The following is a 22,646-nucleotide window of genomic DNA, read 5'->3' as shown; positions in this document are numbered from 1 at the left end:
ACTGACAAAAAAACATTATAAGGCATGGACAAGGTTTATTCCAATAAGATTGTTTGATAGGTAGTAGCTTGTTAATCCTAGCATGTAATCTGACCAAATAAATGCTCTAGTCTGGATTTTTAGCATTCCAGACGTACTAACCTTATAACATGCAATTAACACAGATGGAGCAGTAGTGACAGTAGCCAGCAAAATTATTAGTGGATGACAGCTGCAGCTGTCAGACACCTACGTCAAAGAAACAGAGTGGAAGGCCAATATAACATTGTTTGTCATGACCACACAATGAATTGGAGCTCCCTCTATCTAGGCATTGATTTAGACTAAACAGATTGAAATGCAATAAAACTAAGTTATCTTTTATTCTCATGGCTATCAACCTGTTTAATTTGGACAATTGATTGTATATGTTACTTTATTTATATATTTATGTTTTTCTTCCTCATCATACAGTACATGTCTGTTTTGTTTTTGTTAATGGGCTCATGTTGTGATAAATGTGTAGTGTACTGTGCTATGTCTGTTACCTGCCGGCAAAGCAAATTTCCCATCTGGTACAATAAACGCAAGTGAGAATTGTCAGTTCTCAGAAGCCACAAAAGAAGGGCCTGTTTAGTATTAGGATGGGAAACATCTATGGAAAACCAAGTTGTTGTTGTTGCCCCAGTGTACAAGGAGCTGTCTTCTGGATAAGATGTTTAACAGTGGTCATGAATTCCTGAAAAAGTTTTACACTTTTTGTAGGAATACGACTCATAATCCAGGTGTCCAGGCTAAATTCCAATTTACTCTTGCATGATCTAGCCTACATAAAACTCACCCTTAATTCAATTGCCTAGTTCATTTCTTTCTTCCTGATCTGTAGTTTAGTGGGACTGCTTGTGCACAGTGGCCATTGTGCATCACACAAGTGGTGGAGGAAGTGGGTCACCTACCGGATGTAATGTGCTTGAGGATCCTTTGGGATTGGAAGCTATACAAATAAAAAATATGACTGTTGTTGTTAATCAGAGGGTAATCAGTTATCTGTCAATTGTCACAAATAAAACACATTGCTTTAACGGGGTTTGTTCACCATCAACATTACATTATCTGATGTGCTTGAATACGAAAGCTACAATGGACGCATATAATCTCAAATTAACATCTGCTTGCAATATAAGTAAATTTAATATCTCCAGCCTACTGTACATAAAACATAATTATCCTATCCTGTGGAAAAATTATTCTTTTTTTCACTTAATTTTTTTTATATTTTTGTAGATGCTGGTTAAGTGCACATGTCAAAAGACTTGCTTCACAGTTTTTTACATTGGACTTGGGATTTGTTTATATTTCAATTCATTTGAGTGGCTGTGCACGCAAAGCACACCACAAGAGAGATCATTCAACCTCTTAAAAGCGTATTTTACATGGAGATGCGGGTTCTATAAGCTCAGTTGGGAGTTATTTTTTTGCATATTGATGAAAGGAGTTCATAAATGATTGCTCACAAAGAATGAGTGTGACGTCAGTGGTGTATAGATTGTACAATGGCAATGATTTTCTCCCTAAGCAGCTTCCTGTATGAATACAGAGTGCTGCCTGTTATCGCTATTCAACTGCAGTCAGCTGTCACGCTTTTTTACTAGAAATATTGAATTTTTCATTTAATTTGTATCAAAATTCCAAAACTTAAAATAGACTATACATTACTCTTCATGTATACATAGAATTGATACTTTTGTCAAAGGTTAAATATTCATAAATATACTACACAAATGTGCTATTATTTATATGCACTAATAGAATGTATTGAATACCTAGAGCTATTAAATTCAATTGGCTTTCATGCATTCAATATCACATTTAGAATGGAATGTATTTTTCTTTTTTGACAGACATAAATTAGATTTAGTTATACAGCAGTAAAGGAGATTTCACTGTTAGAGATTTTTTTTAGAACTGTTCCATTAACAGTACCTGTTTGCCTTCCTGGACACACAGCTGGCCAAACTAGTTTGTCACTACATACAGTAGGTTTGCTTGATCTGAAAAACCAAGATTATTTTAGAATCAAAATAAGTACCATAGTTTTCATCAAGAGAGAATTACAGTAAATTTAAAGAACTGGGGGAAATTGGGAAATTGCAACCATAATAGTGAGTTTAAAGCCGAACTAGAAGTAAAATAATATGCAACACACTAGTCAGGCCACTAAACATGGCACTTTTTTTGATCAAATATGAAATACTAGGACTGAACTAGTAGCCTAAAAATAACACAGAGCCTCAAAAATAAAGGACATGAAAAGTTAATATCCACAGTAAAAAAGTATTAATTTATAAGTCTCTGCTCTGTTTCTTCTTTACTTTCTATTTCTGCCATAGCCTCTTGCTTTGATGATACCAACATCAACATGATCATAGACACTGGAATGTAAATTATGCACATTATCCTAATTCTGCCTCGTTCTCTATGCAATAAATTTAACATGTCAGCTACTGTAGTTGAATGTGTGTTTGAGGGCCTTGCCAATGTATTTATTTTTAATGATAGCCATAGTGTTCCATTTCTCTTTTAGCTTGTAATTGTGACTACTAGATTATATCTAGGTTTTACTACTATCATAGCAACAGTGAACAGTGAAATTAAAACAGAATAAAATCCACAAGATATATAATAATACATAGAGTACACAAGCACTAGGGTGACATCAATAATTAGACCACCAAAACTACATCACCCTGCAACTCACAACTGGCAACCCACTGAAGCTAAGCAGGTGTGAGCCTGGTCAGTACCTGGATGGGAGACCTCCTGGGAAAAACTAAGGTTGCTGCTGGAAGAGGTGTTAGTGGGGCCAGCAGGGGGTGCTCACCCTGTGGTCCACGTGGGTCCTAATGCCCCAGTATAGTGATGGGGACACTGTACTGTAAACAAGTTCCGTCCTTCGGATGAGACATAAAACCGAGGCCCTGACTCTCTGTGGTCATTAAAAATCCCAGGGCGTTTCTCGAAAAGAGTAGGGGTGTAACCCCGGCGTCCTGGCCAAATTTCCCATTGGCCTTAACCAATCATGGCCTCCTAATAATCCCCATCTATGAATTGGTTTCATTACTCTCTTCTCTCCTCCCCACTAATAGCTGATGTGTGGTGAGCGTTCTTGTGCACTATGGCTGCCCCGTTGCATCATCCAGGTGGATGCTACACATTGGTGGTGGTGGGGGGGATCCCCATTACCTGTAAAGCGCTTTGAGTGGAGTGTCCAGAAAAGCGCTATATAAGTGTAAGCAATTATTATTATTATTATTATTATTATTATTATGTGACCCTGACTCTTTTTTTATATTTATGTTGTAATGAGGGTGGTATGGTGGTGCAGTAGTTAGTATGGATGTCTTGCAACGCTGGGTCCTTGTGTTAAATTCCTGGCCTGGGGTGCTAGCTGTATGAAATTTGTATTGTTACAAATGGGGGAGGGGGGGGAGAGAAAATTAGAGAATGACTAACTGGATTAATCAGTAAATTTAAATAAATTATCATAACCCTCAACTTGTTCAGATTTTGCCAAGAATATACCCAAGCGGTTGGTATACTGTAGTTAGAGGCACGTGAAATCTTTGTTCTCTGGCACAGCTTTGGCACAAAGAATAATAATTTAGGCACATTTGGGTTAACCAAACATTTATTAACAGTAACAGTACACACACTAAACAACATACAACATAAACATGCAACCCACAAGTTACACTGCACATTAACAAATAAGGTCTACCAGAGGCCTAACATCCCAGCCACCCAGAAAAAACCCAGACTGTTACCACGTCAAGAGTCAAACTCTTATATAATGCCTACAAAGGCCCAAAGAAGAGATAATGCCTTCTAAACTAATCAGAATACAACCTGAGGTTAAATCTCTCTCTCTGTAAATTTGGATGCCACATAATAAATGGGAAACTATCTGCCTATTCTAAAAAAAGAAACTCAGTAACCAGGAAAGGCCATTTTTAACTGAGTGATTCTTCACACAGGAGATCAGAGTTCCCTAAAAACTACAGAATAGCAAGCTCTCTTAGCAATGTTTAAATACTTAGCTCCAGTCTGGTTCTGGGTCGTCTGGAATAAAGAGCTCTCACCTTCAATATCTTCCTTGCTCTCTGGTTGTTGTCTCCTCTAGCTCAATGTTAGTCACATACTGTCCTCCTAGACTGTTGATTGACACTTTATCATTTACCCTGAACTTAATTAGCTAGGGTAAACCAATTGCTTCGATCACTGAACCTCAACCCCCTACATCTTACCCAGACACCCCTTTGCTTTGAAGCTGAAAATGCTGACGCTAGCCAGCTGTTACACATTGAATCTGGATTCTTACAGACACTTCTTTAGTCACCTACTGTATATAGTTGTAACAGTATAGTCTTCACGTGTTTGTGTTGGTTTCCTCCTCCAGGTGCTCTGGTTTCCTCTCACTGTTCCAAAAACATACTGATAGGTTAATTGGCTTCTGGGAATATCGGCCTTAGGTGTGAGTGTATGCATGTGTCTGTTTGGGTCTGTGTCTGCCCCGCAATGGACTGAAGTGTACCCTGCCTTGTGCATGTTGCTTGCCGGGATAGGCTCTGGTTCCCCAGCAACCCTGAGTTAGAAGAAGAGCTTGGAACATGGTTGGATGAATGTTGTAATGTGTGTTTGATGTATTTCAAGCAGTAAATCTGAAAGGAGGCAGTGGTATTTTTTTTACTTTGGTAAAAGATGTTTTAGAACTTAAAAAGAGATTGATGGATGAGTGTATGGTTCAAACTGACTATGTGCATCGGCTTATGAAACTAGCCCACTCTACAAAGTTGGAAATGCATGTTCTTTCTTGTATTGCTTCAGTGAATGCTAGACTCCTATCTAGAAGTTTCTTTTTACAGTTTAGTGACTGGGAAGTAACTTCAGGTAAAGTAATAAAGCAGAAAGCTGTGAAAAGTCACAGTGAGATGAAAGGCACTAGGAACTAATGAAGAATCTGGGAATCATAGACCCTTCTTATAACATCACTAAAAATAGTCACACTAGGTGAAAATAAGTTACATTAAGACTGCAGACCCCTGGCTTGTACACATACCATATTCCTTCCTATTTCACAGCCTCTCGTTTAAAACAAAACTTAATATTCAATATAAAAACAGCTTTCTGCACCACTAGCTGCTGCCTCAATATTGTTTTGTCTCTATAGAAATTTTACACTGCATTAGCAAGACCTCTTGTAGAATATTGTGTACAATTTTGGTTACCACTTTACCAAAATAGACATTGTTACTCTGGAATTGGTCTAGGGAAGCGTGAGAAGCCACATTTATGGACTTGAAGAAATGTCCAACACTACCAAAGTAAAATCATTTTTTCAGGTCCAGAAAACCTGATTCTGATATTCAAAATTCTCAAATGCAATGATGAAGTCAACCGAATGGACTTCAGAATCAACAGTGAAAGGCAAACCAAGGCACACAAGAAGATTATAGGGAAGTGCATTTAAAAATCAGAAGAGAAGGCACGTCTTAACTTCTGGGAGTCTGGAACAGGCAACACATTTATGTTTTAGGAGCTGAAACCCTGGCATATTTCAAGAAATGGGTGGATGAAATCCTTGGACCAATTAGCTACTACTGTAGGAACCTAACAAGCTACAGAAGGTGGGTCAAAGAGCTTCCTCTCATTTGTCATCTTTCTAATGTTCTTAGGTTCTTCTTTGCTTTGTAGAATGCATTTTTAATAACGTGACTCCGCTTGATGGAACTCATGTAACTTTTAAGAGCCATTTTTTGTTTTAGTTTTAGTTGTTTCTCCGTAATGCCAAGCTTTGAAGGGAGAACATATTCCACATTAAAAATATTAATAATGGATAGCTAATATTTCCCAACGCTGACTTTATTGCTCATTCTTAATTTCATGTACCATAAACTCAAGAATGGGATTATTATGTTTTCAGCACAAAAAACATTATGTCTTGAATTTGGAATAGGTGAGCTGTTTTATTAAAGCCCTAGATCTACAGTACAGTAGTGATAACTGTAATTTCTGAGTTTATTTTCACTGGATACCTCTTTTAATATCAGAATGCATAGCAGTGGACTTTAATTTTCTAGAGCGAAGCCTTATTTAGAACTCAGGGAAGCTCTCACTTCCACTGATATAAACCACTCACCCTGATTCCTTTGTAAGTGTTATAGCTTAATATCACATCCTGTAAGCGAATATCATTGTCATTCATTACAGCCTTGCCTTTTTAACATCTGATAAAGCAATGCAGAACACAATATTTCTTTACAGCTGCTTGAAAAACTCTGAGACACTGCACTAGTGACATATTATCTATTTCCTACTACTTGAATAATGAGATTGACTGTTGCATCTTTGCATTACGTGGTGAACTGATATGGTTGTTGTTTTAATATTTGTAGTACTTCTTGCAGGAATAAGAAAAAAAGGAAGACAGCAGGTAAATGAAGAAAACATGATTAATGATTATAGGATTTCTTGTGGACTCGGGGTGCTTAGTACAGCAAATTATAGCCTGGCTGCCTGTGCATTCTGATTCTGTTTCTGGCGATGAAAAGGATAAATGAAACTCAGGCAGTGTTGAAAATAGAATAGGCTGAGGCAGACATCTGGAATTCACAAATGGAAGATCTAGCAGGGCATCAGCACATGACTGGTTTAGCAAAATGGGACACTGAACACACAAAAGATCCTATTCTATGACACATTTGTCTAATAAAATACATCAGCCTTGTGAGACCTCTGCAAACAAAGTGAGTTAGCATAGAACAATCTTAGTGATACACTCATCAATAATCAATTAATAAAAAGAACTGTGATGGAAAACATAAGATCTGGTTATATTTTGGTATTTATTTTCTTTGTGGTATAATTACTGTATGTATTTATGTAATTATGCCTATATATGTAATCAAGTGTCATACTGTAAGATCTTCTATAGTACATTCCCTTAAGACTAATGCAATCTAATGATAGAGAAAGGAGCAGAAGCAGTTCTTTGTTGTTTACCCCACAAAAAATCCAGTTTACCATCTAGTGTCTTTTTATGGTGTACAAAATGAGCTACATAAAAACAAATTAATATACTGTAGCATACTGTATTTCTACATGTAATGGTCTGGCCATGCTCTGGCAATTTTATGCATGTCTTCCTTTAAGCCATTAGAGCCATTTGGTTGATGTCTTAACTGGATAATTCCTTTCCCATGAAAGAAAGCAATGGAACTGGATTACAGGTCAGATGAAAAAAAAAAATTGGTCCAAACTCTCTTAGAAAATGTGTGGCTCTAGACATGAGGAATATGCATAGTCTGAACTGTTAAATGTGGTGGTCGAGTTTAACTCTGACAATTCTGAAGAACAGCAGGAAAGTTTTAAAGCACTGTGCTGCTCTTTAAATGACATTTATTCACCAGCATTGAGTCCTAAGAGAAATGAGCTTACACCATACACAAACACACTGTTAACATGGAAACAAGGCAAGATGAGCAGGAAAACATTCATCAGAAGCCTGTTAGCATTGATCTTTCATAATAAGGTGTGATGCAGTAAAGAGCAAAAAATACATATTAATCATTTGCACTTTTAAGCATTAATCTCACAATGTGGTCTACACAATACTTGCTGTTAGGACAAAAAAATGCAATGATGCATAGTATTGTATTATTTGTATACAAGGTGTTTGAAAAATTGTTTCATTTCTAGTAAATCATGTACATTTCCTAGATCTTGTTTATATTATATCTGTCTGTAGGCCTAAACATTGCAATCTCTAATAACTCGTAACATTTGTTCTTTAAATCGTAGTTTCATAAATGCCTTTTTTAACTAAAAGGTTAGATACCAAGTGCCACAAAGCTAAAAGTGAAGATCTTATCTTATCTTTGCATGGATGTGTACTTATCTCTAAAAACACTTGAAATCTCTAGACTGCATTTACCAAAGACGTGTTGTGTACAGATTCCTAGAATTAGTTTTGCTTGTGAACCCTTAGTTATTTAATTGTGCTTTCCTTTAAATATTCAACCACAGATTGGGTTTCATGAATATACATTATGATGATAGCAGTCAATACAACAAATCGAGTCATGGAAGTACAGTTCCTGCCCTGAATATGTTGAATTTCATTTACGATGATTTTTTTTCTTATGCAAAATTCATATTTGTATGTATTTTTCTTTGCCATCTTCCCCCTAAGAAAACCTGATATCCTGTAATTGCACAGTCATTTCAGCTGTATTTCCTGAATACTTACAAGTATTTACAAGTAATCATTACATCATTTTTATTTTGCAAGCATACTGGCCAACGGGACCATTTGCAGTTTGCACCATTTTCTGTGCTGAGTTACTGTTCTTAGAAACAAATGTTTGTTTAGAAGTTTTGTCCTACATTTTCCAGTTATAGAAACAATACCACAAGTATACAGAATGTTTAGAAAACATCACTAAAAATGAAAATAGAAGAAAATCCTTGTTCTACATTTAAAAAATGAATTGATATTTTGCATGAACTTGACAATAAGCAAAAATCCAAAGAAACGAAAAGTACTTCAAAAGCACTATTTTATGAATTGTATCTTTTGGTGTTGATTTTTACAAGTACTCAAAGACCAAGTTCTTTTTAGATTTCAGTTCCTTATGCATAAGAAAAAGAACTCATAGGATTATATTTAGGCAATGCTGCAATGGGACTTTTGCTAAATTGACATGTTATTCATTCATAATTCTAACTGTTAATAAACATTCATGCGCTTATTCTTCATACTGTACATCTAAAGTTATAGATATATTGATATACTGCCTTTGGACTAAATTATAACTCCCTGGGCGCCTTTTTGATGAAGAAGAAAAATAGCTATCATCATGCACTGTCATCAGAAACAGTTTAATGTAGAAGCTGATACTCTAAATCCTAATCCCGATTTGCCTATATAGTGCTCTGTTGCTTTAGGCTGTTTGTTTTATTGATCCCAGAAATAATAAGACAGCCTTACTCCATAAAGTCAAAATGAAAGCAATGGGAGAAATCCTCCTTTCCAATAACAGCATTTCCTGTCCAAGTGTGTGTTCTGTGTACGGCGTCTGAAAAAGATGCAGGAGGCGCCTCAATGGCATTATTTGCTACCGGATTGAAACATTGTTTAACATATTATTTTCAGCTTTCACCTCGTGTGCTGCATTGAATAGAGTGAAACATTGTTTTCCTAAAACAAAAGGCAAGCAAAACATTCATCCTCATACTACTAAAACTGTTTTAACAACGAGCATGGATGTCACACGAATGTAACACAGTCTTCTATTCAAGAAACAGTTATAATTTCTATATGTAGGAATTTTATATGAACAAGTGAGTTTAGCAAGAAACGTTTGAGACGGGGTCGCTAAAGCTGTATTTTTTCATGTTATTTATTCCGGAGGCAAATATAATAAACTTTAGGACCAGACCTTTCGGTGTTTTTATTGCCGCTGCGCACGGTAGTATCGACAGCGCCCATGGGCGTAATTAAATACTATGTTTAGGCGTCTCAAACCATGACGACATTTACCAAAACTGACCATTTCAAGCTAAGAATAGAACAGAAAGTCCCACCAAAGCCAGACATAGTTTATTTTCACAGTGTTTTTTTAGATGTGTTTAATTAATTTATAACATAAAATTAATAACATTCTGTTTACAATTTGTGCTTGATTTTGCTTCGGGATGCCATATTGACGGGAATGTTTAAATCCATTAAGTGTTTTTAAGACGTATTATCAATAATGTATAAGGATGTAAATGTACTGTATAAGCATGTAAACCTGTGAAACTCCAAAGCCGCCTACTGGACTTCTTCTATTATGACAACTATCGTAGTGTATCATACTGTATTGAACATATGAAGTTGGCTGTATGTCTGTGGTTAGTACCTATTTGATTTCCTTACAAAATAAATGGCAAACAAAAACGTAAAATAATAATACTGATGCTTGAGGGTCTTGATGTTTTCTAGTTAATGAAATGCTGCTTTAAGGCGGTATCCACTGAAATCAAATCAGTTTTATTCTCGTGGAAATGGAATTATGAAAGTACTAAAACCATACTTCTGTTTGTTAAGGAGGTGTGAATATGCAAACGCCGCTCAATGTAGTTATTCAGACAGGAAATCTGGCACGGAAACCGGACAAACTGGTGTCTGTAACTGACATGAAAACGTGATGCTTAAATGATGAGGTGCCGTGGCGCTTCAAGCCGATCTGATCTGGGATGTGTCCTCTGATGACGGCAGGCAGAAGAGTTTCATGAAAAAGGTCGGTCGGTACCTGTTGACAGCGCAAAAAAAGCAGGACAGCAGCAGGAATTGCGAATGATAAATCAAACTTCAAACACTTTTTAAAGACGTAAGCCGGTAACCGGAGTTCCAGGCTGTTTCGGATACAACATCCGGACACACATTGAAGGACTCATAGCATCACTCGTTTAGAAGCGAACAACCCAAATACAAAGGAAAATAAAGGAAGCTGGACAAGCAACAAGGGGTTAAATGGATTTCCCATCCTCGGAGTGGCTTACAGAGGTTAGTTATTGTGGTGCAGAGCCTCTGGACGGCGCGCTGCTACGGACAAACGTCTGACCAACTTCTTCTTTACTCATTCAATCACTCCCAAACATAAACAATGGCGGAACGGAGGAGCCAAACCGAATTACAGTTGGAAGGCAACGAGCTATAGAAATAAGAAAGGGGAAAAAAAAGCTTTTTTCATTGCTGGTGCACTGGCACCCCGGAGATACAAGCAATATGGAAAGCCCGACCGAAAACCCTAGCAAGGCTGCGGAGTACCTGAAGGAGCTCAACAAAATCATCGAGACCCAGCAGGAGTTGCTGGAGAAGCAAAAGAATCGGATTGAAGCGCTTGAGCAGCAAGTGGCCGAGCTGTGTACGGAAAACGCCTGTCTGCAGGACGAGCACCAGCGGCTACTGGCCACTTTCCGGCTGCAACAGGGCAATATCCATCCCACGTTAGGAGCCATAGAGGAAAATGCTGCTCAAGAGAAGTAAGGGAATGCTCTTCTTAACCATGTCGCTCTGGTATGCTGGAGAGTTCAGCTCAAGGGGAAGAAACTCGAGTTTAAAGAATGTTCTCTAGTTTTTTTTTTGTTAATATTGTCCGTTTATATGTTGGACGATGGCAAACTACTGAATATATAGTAGCCCAACTCGATATACTGTACAGTATGTTCAGCAGCATTTCTTAAGAGTTCATTCATAGGCAAATTGTCTGGAAGTTAACGCAACCCTCAGTCTGGTGGGATCTAACACCGTCCAGACTAATGGTAATTCATTTGTCAGGTGTTCTGGTTGAGGGTAAGCTCAGTGTCGTCGGGCAGCGCTTAATGGTTTCTGACAGCTGTTGTAATCTCTTCTTTGGAAATGAAACTTTGTTTGCGCGGAGAAAAAACATCCCATATTTGCTGCAAGCGTTTGGTTAATTGCTCATGATTTCTCAAAAAATCTTGAACAATCAGATACTGTTGGAGAATGTGCTTGAAAGCCGTTATTCTGATCTTGAGAAGTGACAGGAAAAACTGAGCGTCCACGTACTGTATTTGTATAGTATAGCGATGGATGCGTTACCCGATTGTACAGAGCACAATTCAGCTTCTATTCGCTGTATAAAACAATTTTAGTGTTTCTATTCTAGTTATGTTGAAAGGAGGGGAAAAAGTTGAAAAACAAAAGTTTGGGGTAGCCCTCATCTGCCCTAATGATTAGCTTGGAAAACACCGATACATGACATTTTCCCGATGGTTCCTCCCTACAGTAGCCTATTATGACAGAAGAGACAAGCCTCCCTTAAATGTTAAGGGTTAACTCATATACGGTATTCTATACGTCTAAGGTGAAAGAATTACATAAAATACACAAAACATGTTTTAAAGCTTTTAAATGCGGCTTTAAGGGCGGCAGTTTCGTGTGAGCCACTCTTCAACAGCAGGCAAGAGTAGTATTTCAAACAGAATTCAGTGTTCGAATGGCGTTCTTGCGTGTGTTTGCAATAATTTGCTTGGTGACATTTCTGTGATTAACTGAAGGTTTTCTAAACGGCTCTGTTTCATCCTGGATGTGCAATACCTCCGCACTACATCGCTGTAACGTTGCTTCATGAGAGATAGTCGATGGGAGGTAAAACCGTATGTTGGAAAGGAGGCACACGGTAATTCATTACTCCCGGTAAAATCTTCCAAATCTTACCATTAAGCCAACGAAAACTGTTCCCATTCACTACGAACCTAATATTAAATCTGTTTTCCACAGAAATGAAATTTGCCATTTTTAGATACGGAAAAGCACGGGCGTTAAAGTAGTTGGGGTGTACCCCCTGATGCTGGTATTGATGCTGTTGAATTCCGATTTCAATAGGATATCAGCTAGATTGAGTCAGACTCCATTGTGTAAAACATGGAACTCTTTTAATGGACCATCAGTCTCCTCAAGCAGATCTAAATTGAATTTTACGTTCATAAATGCATCTCTATTTTGTTTTGCATAGCAGTATATGTTCAAAAAGTTACAAGCAGAAGCATGATAACAAGATGAAAAGGCTATTAACGCGGTATCCCATTCTGCACTACACAATGTTCCACTTTGACATTTTCCTTTTTTTATTAATCATGGATATCAGCCAATCGGGATAGTGTCTGTATCATAGCAATTCCGATTACGGGTTTGTTAAACAACGGATGCTAAACATTTCTTTTAATATTCTTAATTTAAAGCGTTAAATTAAATTACTGAATATTATTATCTGGGCTCCATATTTTCAGTTTGATCCTAATTATAAAAGATTGGTCTTTCCAAACTTCTGAATTCTGCAGTAAATGTGCTCCTAATTGGAAATTATTCTAACCTATTATATATTTTTTTAACAACGTCATATTCATTGTGTACTGTAACAGTGGGTTCATGCATCATGTCTGCAATATGCAACATGGTGAATTGTCTGTGCTGGCCAGAGCATGTTAGTCTTTTAAGTGGATTTACTGCACAGATAAGTATTAATCCGGGATATTTATGGAATGCACTATAAGCTTTTGGAAGTGGAGCAAAGCACATAAATTTCATTGAGTTTGACTATGTTGGGTACTGTAGCCAAGCAATGACATATAATTTTAATAACTTCTCAGACTATACAAGAAGGTGTTAATAAAAATGTGTTTACAGCGTGTATGTTAGCCCATGTGTTTTTCTTTATACTGCAAAAATCTCTTCATCTAAACTGACACAAGCCTCGTGTGGTATAAAGATAGTTTTTGCCATTTGTAGACACATCTGGATCATTACAGAAAACATTTGTAATTTATATGGGTTATTCTAGAGGCTCCTACCAAACAATACTGTACATGTATTTTAATAGATCGTTTTATGACAGCTTCCTCAAGTTGTAGAAGTTTATGAATGGGTCAGCAAATTTAAAGTCTCAACAAAAGCATACATTTCCATTACATGTGGTTTTATTACAAATATGTGTTTTTTGTTACACGCACCCAATTTGAATTCATGCCTGGGTCATGGCTAAGGACGCAGCAACAGCACGTGTGATAGAGACAGGAAGTGTGGGTTACTCGTTTTTTAATGCGTCACGGGGATGTGCCCTTATGGCAGATCGCTGATGAGACGAGAGGCGTGTTTCTCACCCACTGCCCCGCGATCCTTCAAGCGCCTGGGGCACCACAGGTGGCGCTAGGTGTAGAGACGACCCCGTCCAACTAATCCCAGCTTTCCTTCCAGGAGCTCAGCCTATCCTGCGCTGTTGTGTGAGAAGTCCCGGTCACGGTTTTAGTGACATAACCCAGACGCAAACCTGCAACGCCTGGGTCATTGGAGCTCCACTCGCCTTTGCTGGATGAGCCATTCGAGGACATAAATTTAATTTTAATCACCAGAGAGATGTCAAGTAAAAAAAAAGATGAGATCATATTTATGACTTAATGTTTAGTTCCTTCACATTTTGCCAGCTTTACAGTCACAGGAGTACCGTCATTTAGTTGATGTCATTTCGTCATATTAGCAGCATGTGTAAGAAGGCTGTCCATCAGTAAACTAAAGATTTGTCTATACAGTCAGGATACTGTTTAATCATATGGCCCTCAAATAACACCGTGATAATAATTTAATTTGGAACATAAGTCATAACACTTCTGTCAGTCCATAAATGTTAATTGTCACTTTCTTGGCAAGGGGAGTATACGTAATTATATTAAGAGTTAATTTAGAATGCCAAGAAGTCAATTTTTACTGGAAAAAATCATTCTTTATCTCTTCCCTATCAGTACATTTTCAGACATTCTTTCAAAGACAGTCTCACTAAAGTGGAGACCTGTAATTTGTGTTTTCCGAGGTTTTCTGATTCTTAACACCCAGGGTACCTACATTACCATATCTATTTAAATAATTTAAGGAAATATAATTAAGATTTTTGTAATTGAAGTAGCCATCTGAATCCTTGGCCTCAGTTTATTTTGTAGCTCCTTTTTCAAGTTTCTAACATGCCAGGTTATCAGACGCTCAAGTTTGTGCCTCTTTTTTCTCATTCTAATGTAATCGACATGTCAGACAGGGTGCCACACCTAGTATGTACAGTATATTGTTCTGCTTTTTTAGAGTGACATTATTGTTCTCTATTTTAATTCCTCTTCTCAGCTCACCAGATGTAAGATGTTAACAAACTGGCCTCTTTTACTATCTTAGTACTTCAATGATGTTCTATTTTTCCCTGCCTTTTCAGTTATTTTTAGCCTCAGTGGACAAACTTTAACAGCTTAGAAAACGGTGAATACACTTCTGTATTTGAAGGACCTTGAAGCAGTTCTTATGCAGTACATTCCTGATGCAAAGGTAATATGATATGCTGTGTCAGCATTGGAGTTGTTTACACAAATGGCTAGGATTATTCCACTCTGGAAGTCTGGGAACAAAAAAGATTCATCATCTGACACATTGTCTTGAAACTAAATCAGGAAATAATGTCATACATCTGTAAATTTTCAAAGTAATCATTTCAACAAAAAGGCAATGTGGAGTTGTTTAGAAAGTGCTATTTTGTGCCAGTGAAGTATATTTTGTAAAGAATGAGAATGTCTTCTTTTTGTTGACTGTAAGTAAGACAAGTTGTCCTTCACTTAGGTACAGCGAGTGGAAGACTCTTACACTGGGGGGAAAAAATGAACAAGACTACTGATAGCATAAAACAAAAGGTGAAGGCTGTTTCTTTTAGCTCGTGTGCATTGCTCTATTATAAATCTGAAAGCAAAAATGCTATGAATGACCTGTTTTAGTCATATGTCATTTAAACAGATGGACAAGGCATGTGTACTTTTAAAGGTAATAATGATTTACTGCAGAAAAAGCCATTAGTACAACACACAATGTGAACTGCTTAACCTTAAGATATAATGTTCAATAAAACACTGTAGTCTTGCTGTTAACAGGAATGGCAGTTGTGAAAACCCATAGGTAATTTCTTTGAAATCCTCAAATAATAGTAATCAATAATGGTAATTCCTTAATATAGTGCATTTAATCCCAAAGAGTCCACTACTAGTGGACGGCTCCTTCCTGGGTCATACACAATAAGTGTTGTGCGCCAATGACCCCACAATACATCAGACTCAGTGGAGAACCTATGTCACCAATTAAACAGAGGCGGAATTATAGGTAGTCTAGATTGTGCACAATAATGAATTTAGCCAGTACACCTGAGTAACACCCATATGCTTATGAACAGTGCCACTGTGTCTTCAATTACCAAACAGTTAGGATCTTGTTTTAACAGCTTATCCAGAGGACAGCATCTCTTTGAAATCCTTTGCTGCCAGTATGGAGACAGGCGATACAGCACCACAGGAGGACATTGTCACCAGAGGAGGTCGTTGGTTTAAAAATTCTGATCTAGAGGGAAGTGCACCATATACAGGTCCACTAACACCACTGACGGCATCCCTCTGATTGTATTACGCCAAGCCCAGTCTTTCTTAACTTCTGAGATCTGCCGTGATTAGACTGCATGGTGTTAACGCGACTGATTATGCCTCATGGCTTTGCTTTGCAAAGAAGAGTGCTGAGAAACTGTACACTGTTAGCCTGTGAGCGCAATGTTAGAATGCTTTACTGCCTTGAAGCACTGAAAAGGAAGGGATGACTCGAGCTGGACACTGCAGCAGCCAGAGTGCTTTAAATTACGATGATGCTAATTAAGTAGGACTGAACGTATTGAAAGCTGTGGCTTTTCTTGAGTTCAGTGTTTGCTCTGTGTGTCTACAATATCAGAAAGGTTCTGTATGTTAGGTTAATGCCTGTACCCTGAAAACTGTGGAGTTTTAGTTGGGTCTCACCCTTTTCAACACAGCTAGAGTATTCCACTATATTAAGTTTCAGTTTTTGTGAACAGTGGCACAGTTTAGGTTTGTTAAGCCATCCTCGAGAAATGTAGTTCACTGGCTGAAATTCATTTATTTTTTCAGATTTCTGGTCATTGCTGTGTATTTTTTCAGCAGTCCAACACACTATTTAGCACAAAATATCAGGGAAATGTGCAATTGATATTCATAACACTTTTATTTATGATTAGTTACAGCTCATAAACTGTTAAATTAAACCTCTGTAAATGTATCTCTGGCCTTCATATTTGGTATTTGTACATTATGGATCTTATCTTTGTTGACTGGCTACTACAAATGGCTAAAATTTAAAGGTTTTATTTTGTTTATTGATTCACAAGAGCAAGACTTTGACTTACAGTGCCTTTCAAAAGTTTCTTGATCCTTTCCCATTTTGTAAAATTACCACTTGGTGACAATCTTTTTGGTCTCTACCAACTTTTTACACCAGCTTGGTTCAATTTGTACACATTTTTCTTCGAAGATTTGCTCAAGAGCTTCCATGTTGCCTGGGGATCACTTATATAGCAGCACTCTTCAAGTCTTCCCACACATTCTCAATGAGATTCAAGTCAGGACTTTGACTGGACCACTTACAGACATTAATTTTCATATGCTTAAGACAATCCGATTCAGTTCTGACTGTGTGCTTTGGGTTTTTGTCCTGCTGAAAGGTGAATATTTTGTCCCCATTTTAGGTGTTCAGTAAACTAAAGCAGGTTTTCCTGAATGGTCTGTCTGTTCTTTGCTCCATCCATTTTCTCTTCAATCTTGATAGGCTTCTCAGTCCCTGTTCATCATAATCTGCCACCACCATGCTCGACAGCAGGGACGGGTGATGCTGACTGGGTGATACTCTGTGCTTTGTGATGCTCTGTGCTTTTTGCACTAGACACACCATTTTGTCTTGTCAAGCCACAAAATGAATTTTGCCCTTGATTGCAGTATCATTTAAATGCAAACTCCATGCAGGACTTTTTTTTTCAGTATGGCTTCCTTCTTGCCATTCTGCCATAGAGATCATCTTTGACTCATGTACAGTACATTATATAATATACATAGACTCAGCCAATGGACTCTGTAGCTTGTTCAAGCTTTCAAGTTGTTTTTGGCCTCACAGTGGCACCCTTAACCAGTTTGCTCCTCCAGCTGGTCAGTATTGAGGGACATCCTCATCTAAGCAGTGACTAGGCAATACAATTCACCTTCAAATTCATATTTATCGACTTCACCATGCTCGAAGGGATATTCATTGTCTGTGAAATTTCATCTCCCTTCTCTTGGTCTGCCATTTTACAACGTTTCCCAAAAGGTAGGGAAAGCTCCAAAGTCTTCATGGCTGGATCTTTGCTCAAAATTCATTGTTACTAAAGAATTGTACAAAGCAAGATGTATTAATTCTGAAATCCTGTGAAACACTATTTTTGCAGACAGAGGCCTCTCAACTAGTTGTGTGGGTTGGTAAGGTAATTTATTGCACCCAAATCAATTTGCCAAACCAAAGGCTTTGAATACATAAGTAATCGTGATTTTTTCAGTTTTCTTTCATACTTATTTTCTATTCACTTCTTCCTTTGAGTTTTTTGCTCTGAATGTGGGCTGTGTATATAACAAATACTAATTGCTATGTCAAAGTGTCATGTCTGCAATAATAATTTTATTAATTTACGTTTACATTTACTGTATTTAATAAAAATAGACTGTATCCAGGTGGAGATCTAAAATAATTGCTTGGCTACTTGACATTAAAGATCAGTTTAAAAACAGTGCTCACATTAATATAAAAAGCTCCATAATTTGAGAAATATTTGAGACTCAGTTTTAAAAAAATGTGAGTGAAGCTCTTTTCTTAGCAGAGAGAATGTTTTTCAGTTTTGAATAGAGATTTAATGCTTCTGAAGTCACTGCACATTTTATTTTTGTTTTAAAGAAAATATATTTTACCGTGACTCATGATTCAAAGAAGTATGCCCTTCAATCACATATTTAACGATTGTCTTAAGAGCTTTATTGCGTCTTTCAAAAACATCACAGAAGACAGAAGAACAAAATAGCATGTGTTCATCTGACACTTCTCACTAAGCCAGACACTCTGTTGGACAGGATATTGCCAAGTCATAACAGAGAATTTTTTAAGCTTTCTGTTCTGTTAAAGTTTGCCTTTAAGGTGTGTTTCTCAGGAACAGCAATCTAGACCATGCAGAGCTGTTCATAGGCATACTGTAGTAATTACTACAGTGAATCCTAACAAATGTTTTGAGAAATAAGACTGTGGAGAAGCAAACATGCACCCAAGCATATATGGAAATCCAACTAAATACCTAAATTTGTATGATTTCCTGTGAATGAAGTAAACTGACCTGACTCCTACTCTCTCTCTGTTTCAAATTCCAACTCAGCTCTGTGAGGAATTCTGCTGACCAAATACACCATTCTGCTGGCTAATCAGGTTTTAGTTAAAAAGTCAGTCTGTTAGGCTTTTAAACTTCGATAGTAAGGTAGTCCAACACCTGTAAAAGATGACTAATAAAAGTGGTTTAATATGTGCTTTTTATTTAAAAGATACAATTGTACAACTTTTCTTCAAGATACAACATCAGTATTGTTACTCCTACTGGTCTTATGTTTAACGATATGTTGTAACACTCTCAGGGCACATGGGCTATGCTCCTTGATCTTGAGATCTTGCTTTTAAGAAACAAAATAGGGTTAAAAAAAAGAGCAGGATTTTGTTCCGTAATAAAAGCTTTTTTTTAACATAGGTCAACAAAATGGAGATTGCTAATGATTTCTTATTTTGCTTTTGTCAAAAAATGTCCTCCCCTGTGTAAGAATCTAATGGTACAATGTTAATCCAACAAGTACATTTGGAAAAACGTCTACAGAATTCCAAGCATGATTCTAGACCAGGTGACTAACAAGAAGTAAACATGATTTAAATTCCTGACCTATAGATCGCATCAAAGCATAACAGAATTGTGGACCATTTACATCTGACCTTTTGCTCACTATACTGTCTTATGATACTGTATTTACTTTACTGTTCAGAAATTTGGAAGCATCATGCATACAGACAGTGTTCATTCCTCTTTACAGTGGGAATTAGGTTCACTAATCCTTGACATCCCATTGTCACTTCATAAAAAGCATACTCCTGGGATTAATGAGGAAATATATGAACTTCATTTTTTAAATTTTTTGGAAAGATTAGACTTCAAAACTGCTACACTTATTAATGAAGTAACTGTGTGCTTGGAGACTCTGAAATCGATACCCAAAGTCGATTCATCAGGTAATTGACTTACCTTGTACAGTTTCCTAGGAAAAGGAAGACGTGTTTGACTGTCATCGTGCATAAACATCAATGTCAATGTTATATTTTAAGTGTGAAGACAATTATCATGTCAGAAATGCAAAGATATTAGGAATTTACAGTGAAGAAGAAGGAGCAGTGTTGTTTTTTTCCTTTTTAGCTTTAACTTAGTTAAACATTTGAATTGTACTGCATATCACAATTGTATCTTTTAAATAAAAATGACAACAATTTATATGAAAAATGCATAGGTGCTGTTTGACAGAGGTCTAATTCAGAACAGAATCTGAATTCTGAGAGATTTGCACGATAATTATTTCTGTTCCTTGTCATAAATAGATGAGATTTATTTTAAAGTTCCCCATATGCTTCATTTAAAGAAAAGGTCTTTAATTGGTGTTTTTGTCTTTGGAGTTGGCTGCATTTTTTTTTTCTTGCGTAGCCACTGAGTTGTTTTAAGACTGAACTCTCCACCCCAGTACCCACTCAAGATGAGAAAAAATAATAATTGGACACTCCCTTAATAATAATTGGAATCTTTTCCAGAGCCATTCATGGTTTGACAGTTAGACTGGTTTACCCAACAGTTATCTTTGTGCTGATTGGTTGAGGGGTGTGTCACTCACTGATGTCATTGAAGGCTGGAAGGTACCAAGCAAGTTACAGGAGCACTGGTTGCACATAATGCGCAGTCTGACTGATGGACTTATCGTAGCTCTGCCCTGGCTGTAGTCAGCCAATTGTGCGCTTTCGGAATCCCAGTCACTGGTGATGCAGCTAGTGAGATTACCCAGGCTTTAGAGCTCGATCTGCACTCTCAAAGAATGCCTTTAATGTGGTTATCCCACTCAGAATTCCACGGTTTTGTGGTTGTTCTTTGTACAGTGAAAATGTTTCTTGCTGGTTCTACTGTACCTACAGTATAGCAGTACTGAGGTGTTAAATGAAACTGCCCAGTGTGTTCTGCAAGGAAATACATTTCTCTTCAATTTCTGACAGGATACAAGACAGTGAGAGCAACTGTCAGCGTTCCCCAGATAATGTCTTATACAGTGTTTGTAAGTCAAATATCATCCAAGTCAATATCAACAGTCTAGTGTTAATTTGATTTAAAAAAATGTCAGATTATTCCAGCAAACTACTGTATATCAGACCTGCTAGAAAGCTCTCTTTTTAATTGGATAGGATCTCTTTAAAGGGCTGAATCCATGTTCTTTTTAAGGGTATTGAACCTTGGCAGCCATTACTTAAAACGAATACCTCCACTCCACTGTTAGTACAAAGGTCTTATTATGGTTATTATGTATGCCTGGGGTTAGCCCATAATGAAACTTTTGGAAGTTTTAGGTGCTTTTTATTTGGTGTCACTGGCTGAAAATGAATCTGAGTTATCTGATTTTATGGAAATAGTATTATAAACTAATGCTCTAATGCTAGATTTGTGTTTAATTAATGCTATTTTTAAGTTGTAATACCTAAAATATATTGTTTGTTCAACCTTAAGTCATTTAGGTTTACTATTAATCACTTTCATAACTGTTTTTTTGATGTTGTAAATACTTATTGTTAAATTTTACCTTTGGCAAAGCAGAAGTATGATTAAAAAAAACGGAAGATGTGTTTTTCTGGGGAAATTTAAATTGTTTTCAGCGTTTAACAAAAACTTCTGCGGTATACCATTATTTTTTGTTCTCTTATTTTATTTAAACCCTGTTCCTTATATGGTTAATTGTTTTAATCATTGTACTCTCACCAGTGGGCAAAATATTACATCAACCCATTCCTTCTCTTAACTTGTAGTTTATTTGTTTAAATCACAGATATTATATTCCAATGATAAGTGAACTGAAACTACAGTATGATTTTTAATGGGTACATGACCACTTGTCTGGGGTAATAATAAAAAAACACATTTGCAACAGATATACTGTATCGCTTAACTGCATTTATAACAATGCATTGCATGCCCTGAGGCAGGTATAACATAGAGGCTGATGGTGATTTTTTTTTTCAATCATGGATAAAAGTTAAAAATTCATCTTGTACTGTATAGTGGAGAAGAGTCAGAGAAAACCCTGGGCAGTCTTGACAAGCAGTGATTTGAATACAATGTTATTAAATGAAGTAAGCAAAGTAAAAATAATTAGAAAAAAATAAAAAAGCTCAGTAGCTGCAAAATAGAACTTTAGTTTTATTTTAATGATCTTGTGAAATAAAAGGTGCATTTCCCTTTCAACATTGGCTGAAATGAAGAACAACAAAAACATTTTTCTGCATTTTGAGGTTTTAATTATTTTGTTTGGTCCAGTTTTTAACTTTTTTCATCAGACTTATTATTTTTATACAGACGCTTCAGTACTAGTTTTTGAAATTAGGTCACCTTGGAGCATAACAGAAATTTGTACCTGCTTTACAGGAGTCTGAGTTATGGCAGAGTCCTGTTGCCATGAGGAAAAAGTAAAAGATATTTCAAAACTTATACATAGGACTTTTTATCTCCTAATTAGAGCTGCCATACCACAGGCAATATGAAACCTTTTAGTAATGGAATGTATCACTTTGGTGCATTAGAACTTGAACAGTAAATGACATAGCAGACATAGCGCACAATTCGATTGTGCAACATTTTGATTTCCAGGATGAAAGATCTTACCATGTGCTGTATGTTGTTGCTGTAAGAGAATGTAATTAAAGCTCTTAGAAGACTCTTTAGAAGACATTCCTAAACAATAATCCAGTGATGCTATCTGACGTGTAATTACAGGCTCCTATTAAGAAATGACAGAGAAAAGAAAGTGTCGATCATATTGAGAATTGGTCAGCTCAATTTGAAGGCCAGAGGGACAGAAGGACAGGCCATGGAGTGGATACAAGTAGTGGACGGACA

The 22,646-nt window shown here is 36.9% G+C and overlaps 1 protein-coding gene across 4 annotated transcripts in view; it reads left to right on the top strand.

The window, feature by feature from the left end:
• Positions 1-9,736: 9,736 nt before the first annotated feature.
• iqsec1b (IQ motif and Sec7 domain ArfGEF 1b) overlaps positions 9,737-22,646 on the top strand; it is a 201,310-nt gene continuing 188,400 nt past the window's right edge. For 2 of the 4 annotated variants that reach the window (XM_069189453.1, XM_006631039.3), the window contains exon 1: positions 9,935-11,064. In XM_069189453.1, coding sequence (XP_069045554.1) covers positions 10,808-11,064 — 257 coding nt within the window. In that variant the 5' untranslated portion in view covers positions 9,935-10,807. Of the gene's footprint in view, positions 11,065-22,646 lie in introns of all 4 variants that reach the window. The other 2 variants (XM_069189457.1, XM_069189455.1) reach the window with 2 other exon arrangements.

This window comes from Lepisosteus oculatus, chromosome 4 (genome assembly GCF_040954835.1).
Source record: "Lepisosteus oculatus isolate fLepOcu1 chromosome 4, fLepOcu1.hap2, whole genome shotgun sequence".
NCBI lineage: Eukaryota > Metazoa > Chordata > Actinopteri > Semionotiformes > Lepisosteidae > Lepisosteus > Lepisosteus oculatus.
Note: the sequence above shows the minus strand (reverse complement) of the source record. Positions and strands in the feature narration are given on the sequence as shown.